Genomic DNA, 7,710 nt, shown 5'->3' on the forward strand with positions numbered 1-7,710 from the left:
ATGGGCATCATGGCAAGATAACCAAGGATGATATTGTGGGCATTGTGTATACCATATACGAATCCATTGGCAAGTCTGTGGTAGTGCCACACTGTGGCAGCAAGACAATTAACGTGCGACTCACCGTCAGTCCGAGGGCAAATCGAAATCACAGGCAGCAGCCGCAACGGCAGCAACGCGGCACAACAACTCAAACATGTCTGCACTGCCATTAATGCACCAACAATAACAACAGCAACAGCAACAACTGACAATAGCAGCAAATTGAAGAAGCTGCCCACGGGTTTGGCGGCCATGTCAAAAACAGTGAATGGCATGGCGCTAACGACATCCGGCGGTGCACGCCGCCAGCATCGGCATCGACCACGCAAACTGATTAAATCCGATGACGAGGACGATGACAGCAACAGTGACAAGGAGAAGGAGCTGACAACAGTTGCCGCCGTTGAACAGCAGCCCAGTGGCAGTGGCAACAGTGGCAAGCAGCCAAAGTCTAGATATCACCACAAGAACAATACTAAATTGGAGCAGTGCTGCAACGCACAGCAACAGCAGCCGGAACAAACGCAACATACGCCGGACAATGGCCATAACAATACCTGCGAGAATATGCTGAATCTCAAATGCTGCAGCGGCGCAGCCAACAAGGATGCCCCCATCGATGTGGTCGACTGTCCACAGCGCACGCGACACCACCACCACAACAACCACCACCAGCAGCAGCACCACAGCCAGGATGTCTACATGAAGCAGGCAACACAACGCGTCAAGCTGCTGCGGAAGGCACGCAAACAAAAGGTAGGCCACAATCTATGCACAAAAAACCCTTAGAAACGCATACTAGAAAAAAATACAACTTCAACAATCATTTAGAAAGAAATTTGAAGGGAAAATCACAAATATTCTATTTGAAAAATGATTAGCGGCTTATTAAAATAGTCCTCAAACCTTATATTTATGCAAAACACATTTTGTAATTTTGCCAGAATTATTAAAAATTAAATGTGGAAACTTATTAAATCATAAACAATTTAGAAAAATTAGAAATGGCTTACTGGATTGATAGACGACTTAAAAGTTGCTTGAGAATTAATTGATATTCGATATTAATATATTGAAAGATTATTTCACAAAATATAAAAAATAGTTACAAAAAATTGCAGAAAAAATGAGATTATGCTGATCCATTGTTTAAGTCTGAAATATGATTGAAAATTGGTCAGAAAATTAATATTCAGAATCGAATTGATAGCAAAGAACTGAATTCCTCATAAAAATTGATCGACCTAAATATTCGAAATAAATTCAAGTAGACAGGTTAGCTACCCATAAAACGGCGCTCTTTTACTTTATCATATTTCATTTAATTATTCGGCATGCATTTTTGTTAGATTTTCTTCATTTTTGCCAGATTATAATTTGTTTGTATTGTTCTTTTCGTTTTTGGTTGACTCGCTCATTACGCATTACGATTGATTGCCTCACATCACAGTATCAGGATCACTGCCTCGAAACGCGTCAACGCAGCCTATCTGTGGGCAACGATTCCACCTGGCAGAATCGCCACTTGCAACAGCAACAGCAGCAGCAGCAGCCGCAACAGGTGCAACAGCCGCAGCAGCAGCAGCTGGCTCAGAAGAGCGTCTCATCCTCGCCACCGTTGGGCGATGTGATGCTCGATGGTGTTCAGTTGCGTCAACCACGCCCACAATCGTTGCTGGGGCAACAGCAGCGAAAGTCTGCCGAGTGCTGGAAATCGGCGCTGAATCGCAACGATTTAATTAGCATCATCAGGGAGAGCATGGAAAAAAATCGCTTGTGTTTTCAGCTAAATGGGTAAGACAAAAGAATTGAACTGAAGGCGAATATTACATAGAGAATCGACAGTGGCAATAGTTCGGATTGTATGTTATTAGGCAGAGAATCGATAGTGAAGTTAACGCATGACAATGTGCATTTTAAAAATATTGATAGATTTAACATAAATCCTAATAAAAAACAGGAATTCAACTGGATATGTGGAAATAAATGTAGAGTTTTTACACAAAAATAAAAAAAATTAATTATTTCAAAGCTGAAAAGGTGACAAAATAACTAATTAAAGAAACTTTATTTTAGTAATTTCATTTTAGTCGTTACTTTTTTTCAATGGCTTTTATTTTCTTGAACATTTACTTATTATTTATTCATTCATATTAGTCACCATAATTATTATGGAATAACTCATGAAAAATAAAAAAATCATAAATGGGTCAAAAAGTCAAAAATAATTTAGAAATGAATGTTTAGAAAATTTCATAACATTTCCGCTTATAATTCACAAAAGGCATATGTATAATCGAATTAGTAAATAGTTATTGTGTATCTAGAACTTATTTATATGCAACATTAAAAATAAACATAGAGCACAACCACAAGACAAATATGAACAGCTGGGATTAAATTCATGAAATATGCAAGAAAATATAAAAAAGGAAAAAGGCAAGCAAATTGAGCACTTTAGCAAGGCAGTCAAATGAAAGAGAAAGGAGCTCAGTTTAGTATTTATTTTCAATTTCATTTTTTCATATGCCCCACTCATAATAATCTGCGACTTGCTGCTGTTTGTGGCCAGCAATAAATGCTGATTCACCCTTATGTTAATTTGGCTTATGCTTTTCAATTTCCTTTTTTATTTTTGTTTTTTTTTTTTTTTGCGACCTAGCTGACCTGACTCTGCCTCTCGAAACGCTATGAATAGCAGTGTTAATTAAAACCTTTTACTTTTTCTTCTTTGTTGTTTTTGTAGAAAACCCCAAGCCAATGTGAGTCCCATACGGCAACCGGCAGCACAACAACAACAACAGCAACAGCAACGCCAACGCTGCAATACAGGCTCGAAAATCCCGACACTAATTGCGAATCACAGTCCGCAGTCCGCTCAGTCGCCGCTCAGCTGCAGTCCGCCCACGCAATCGCCGCAGCCCAACAACATCAACAGCAACAACAGCAACAGCAACAACAACAACAACAACTGCAACAACAACAGCAGCAACATCGCAGCCGGACACGATACGGTCAACAATATCAGCAGCAGCAGCAACAACCAATACATCCATCCGCAGCCGCATATACCCATCTACCATCAGCAGCTGGCCATTAATCCGGCCGTGGTTGCCGCACAGCACACTCACAATAGTGCGCACAACAAGCTCAATCTGTGCGGCTACGATTCGTTTCTGCATGCAACAATTTGTGGCGGTGGCGCCACCCATTCCCCACCAGCGACGCCCAGCAATGTGGCCACCGTTCAGCCCATACCCAAGAAGAGTAACAAGCAACAGCAGCAGGGTCAGCAGGGTCAGCAGCAGGGGCAAGGATATCAGCGATTGGAGCAACAGCAGCAGCAGCAGCGTAGCAGCAAGGATTACAAGAACTATGGCAATCTCATCTATGCCAAGCTCAGCGAGCAACTGCAGCAAAAGGAGCGCGAGCAGCGTCGCCAACGCCACAAGCAACAACCGCAGCAGCAGCAGCTGCAACAGCTGCCACAACAAAATAAGACAACTGCCTCACAGGACACTTCGCGTCCAGCGACATCGAGCAGCAGTTCGGCTGGTTCCAAGATCTTTGGCGATGCATTGGAATGCGCCCATCTGCTGGCCAGCGAGGAGGAGGATGAGTTGCTCTCGGCCAGTCCCATATTGACGAGCACACCTAGCAAGGTCGTCTCCACGAACACACTGATCGATCTGAACGATGAGGTGGGCGAGGCACTCGCCGAGGCTGTTACCCAGGCCAAGGATGTGGATGTGGATGCGCCAGCTGCCGATGCGGATCTAGATACGAGCGCCTCCAGCTCAATGATACATCGCTATGTGCACGAGCATATACATCATCATTATCATCACTTCAAGGAGCAGAACGATGTCTAAACTAATTTAGAAACTATAAATGTTGCTTATGTTTCTCGTATGTTTAATGTAGCGCAATTTTGTAATTTAATTAGCCATTTAACAAGATGAAAAAACACACACACAAAATCATCCAAGACGATATTATTTGATTGTTGTTACACGAGGTTAGGGAAGAGGATGCCTCGCTGTTTGAAATACATACATATATACATACAATTGAATCTGAATTCCATGGACAACACTAACAAACTGTAGCTAAATGATAAGATTTTTTGCGCCTTTGCCTTAGCAATATTTGAAACATTTTTAGTAGCCATCAACGATTGCTTCGCTTATGCAAAAACCAGCCTAGCAACATATCATCGCTGTATGTGTGTAAAAAACAAAAACAAAAACAAAACAAAGCAAAACTATAACTATTGTTTAGTGCAAATTATGCACTGAAAAAAGAAACTATAAACGAGCAAATTTGTTGTCTATTATATGAAATTTTATGCGCCGCTTTTAAGTGTATAGAGAGCACAAACATTGTCTATAAATATTATAATTAAATATTATTATTTTTATTATGGAACTATGGCCTCCATTTAGGTTAACTATCATCATGTTTATTTATGCATATGTACCAATTAAAATACTATTAATATGTAAAACCAACCAACAACAAGACACGCAACAATGCAACAAACAAAACAAAAAAAAACCATAAATTATAGTTCAATTATAATTTTTTTTAATTATTATTTTACTGAATTCTTTCATCGAAAACAATCAATCAAATCAACAACAAAAAAGCACAACAACAAAATGCATTTAACTTTTATTTAAATAAAAAAAGACTGATTTCCAATTAAACAATACATTAATTATCTGCGTATAAATTAATAAATATATATATATATATATATATATATATATAGAAAATTTATGACAAATACTAAATAAATTATTGAATTGCTAAAATTAAATGAAAAAATGTTGAAACTCATTTTTAGGTCTGGAGATAAAATATTAAACTGGGTTGCACTAAAAATAAATCAAAATCTTCTGGTTGGGGCAAGTTTTGGATAAGCCAAAAAACTTGAAAGGATCTGATGGAATTTCAAGAGCAGTGTGTGTTGAGAGAGATAGAGAGAGTGGGATTGGGAGTGGGAGTGGGAGAGGGCAAGTGAGAGCAAATGTATAGCAACATATTAAGATGCGTTTATTGTTTCTTTGGCGTGCGTCTATCGCCAAGTTCTAATAATAAATCGTCGTGCGCCAAATGACAAGAGAAGGAGATCTACATCTACATCGAGATCGAGCAGAACAAGAGCAGACCTCGAACGCTGCCAACCAGAGACACAAAAGATATCAAGTAAGAATGTGGCACGAGTAAATAGTCGACTGTTCAATACACTGTTTTCAGTTGAATAACAGCAGAAAATTGGCTCAAGAGTGCTTCGAATAAGAGATGAAAGCCTCTCAAACTGTCATCCCAAGCTAATATCATAAGTCAGATTATTATTACTTTAGAATATTCACTGTGTAGGAATATATTTGATAACGATTTGAGGATTTTTATATGGTAAATATAGTTTAATAAAATTGAATGTTATAGATGCTAGTCATTCCGCACTGCGTAAAATCAAACGACTTGCTTTGGTTCAGAGAAATTAGTTATGATTGTAAAAGATTTGAATAATACCTAATATAATTATTTATTTCTTGGTGACCTCATTTTACAATATATCTTTTGCTGGCCAGAGCCAGATTATATATCTTATACTCTGATACATTCGAATACAATCAGGAAGAGATTCACAGCGTCAGTTGTACTTATAATTATATAACATTTTACTAATTCGATTTAATAATGAAAGGTCATTGTTAGAAAATATCTAAACAATTAATATAATTTTAAAAAGTATTTTACTTTTCTCATAAAAAAACAAGGCAAAATTCTTATTCAATTCGTTATAAAAAATATGACCTTGAAGCGTGCATCTGAATTGGGTTTATACACACATGTTGCCAGACGACCCAAAATATACCCCTTTGTCATTTGGGAAGCAGAGTATAATTACCGCAGCGCCAACAAATGAAATGTTGCTTCGCTTGTTGTGTCAGTGAATTTTCAAACGTTGCCCATTACGCAAACACAGGCCGCAGACACAACACAAACTCCATACGCATATTTAGCCAGCATAAGGATTACGTGAATGATGACTACGCCCACAAGTTGCGCGTATTGCCAACAGCGTGCAACACAATTGTGCGCCGGCTGTCGCAGTGTGGTTTACTGCAGTCGCGAGCATCAGAAGGAGCACTGGAAGCGTGGCCACAAGCGGGAATGCAAGTGCTACGAGGTGACCAGCAACGAGCTGCTCGGCCGGCATCTGCGCGCCACACGCGACATTCGGATGGGCGAGCAAATCATGTGCGAGGCACCGCTGGTGGTAGGGCCCAAGGTTGCCGCAACGCCACTGTGTCTGGGCTGTCACAGGAATTTGCTGGCGCCGCAGAAACCAGCGATGACCTTCTACAAATGCAGCTCGTGCAGCTGGCCCATGTGCAGCAAGGAGTGCGAGAAATCGCCATTTCACCTGGACGAGTGTCGCCTGATGGCGGCGAGTAATTTTCAGTCCAAGATAAATTATAATCCGGCCGATCCGGAGGGCAAAGAGTCCGCCTATTGCGTCATAATGCTGTTGCGTTGCATGCAACTGAAGCGTAGCAATCCCGAGGCATTTGCCCGGCTCGCTGCACTCGAGGATCATCTGAAGGAGCGCATCGAGACGCCACTGTATCAAGTGCTGCGAGCCAATCTGATAACGTTTATCAAAACGGTGCTGGGTCAGCGGGATTGGCCCGAACTGGAAATCCTCCGCATTGCCGCCATTCTGGACACGAACGCCTTTGAGGTCCGGCAGAACGGGGAGCGTCGCAAGGTGCGCGCCATTTTCCCGGGCGGTGCCATGATCGCCCACGATTGTGTGCCCAATTTGAGGCATCGCTTCGACGACAACATGCGCATCATCTTCCTCGCCAAGCGACCCATTCCCAAGGGCGCCATTCTCAGCATATCCTATACGCAACCATTGCAGGAGCACCGTGCAACGGCGAGTGCATCTCAAGCAGGTCAAATGTTTCGATTGCGCCTGCGAAAGATGCTCGGATCCCACGGAACTGGGCACCTTTGCCGGCGCACATCTGTGCGGCAAGTGCAAAGTGGGCAAGGTGAGTCCACGAAGTGGAACGGTTTTTATTTATGCGACAAAGCGAATCAGAAGGTTGCCCTGAAATTTAGAAAATCGGATGTGACTAGAAAACTTTGAATATAAGAATTCTGTGTAAAAACACACACTGAAAATTAGGTACAATTGTTGTAGCAAAAAAAATTGGCGTGAAATTTAGAAAATGGCCCTACACTGAAAATAAGCCCGAAAACAAGAACAATTTTAATGGAAGAATTATACATATTTTTTCAAAATTTTGCAAAAATCGACCCTAAAAACTAGAATTATTTTCTACATTGTAGACACATTGACTAATAATTAGACTATAATTTAGAAAATATAAATAATTTGTTTGAGAAGCAAATAACCTTTACAACGGTTTTGAAATATATTTTTCTGAATAATTAGCTGAGCTTCCCTTGTCGTCAAAGTATTTTTCTCACGGACGTGGCTAGATCGAACCGACTTTAGGTTCTGATCAATATTGAATATTACCTTTTATGCCTCGTAGATTTTTACCACCTCTCTCACTCATCACCTCATCTCTCTCTCTCTCTCTCTCTCTCTCTCTATCTGTCCCACTCTCTTTCTGCCCA

At 40.7% G+C, this 7,710-nt stretch overlaps 1 protein-coding gene and 1 pseudogene across 1 annotated transcript; both read left to right on the forward strand.

Annotated features, from left to right (window-relative positions):
• Positions 1–235: 235 nt before the first annotated feature.
• LOC122322795 (protein naked cuticle-like) lies at positions 236–4,296 on the forward strand (the record flags this gene model as incomplete). The annotated part of the gene is made up of 3 exons (XM_043215791.1): positions 236–798; positions 1,493–1,836; positions 2,789–4,296. Coding segments are annotated over 3 exons (2,033 nt in total), but the record flags the coding sequence as incomplete, so codon positions are not given.
• Positions 4,297–6,000: 1,704 nt separating this feature from the next.
• LOC122322794 lies at positions 6,001–7,328 on the forward strand (annotated as a pseudogene).
• The last annotated feature ends 382 nt before the right edge of the window (positions 7,329–7,710 follow it).

Source organism: Drosophila grimshawi, unplaced genomic scaffold (genome assembly GCF_018153295.1).
Source record: "Drosophila grimshawi isolate 15287-2541.00 unplaced genomic scaffold, ASM1815329v1 contig_777, whole genome shotgun sequence".
In the NCBI taxonomy this organism is placed as follows: domain Eukaryota; kingdom Metazoa; phylum Arthropoda; class Insecta; order Diptera; family Drosophilidae; genus Drosophila; species Drosophila grimshawi.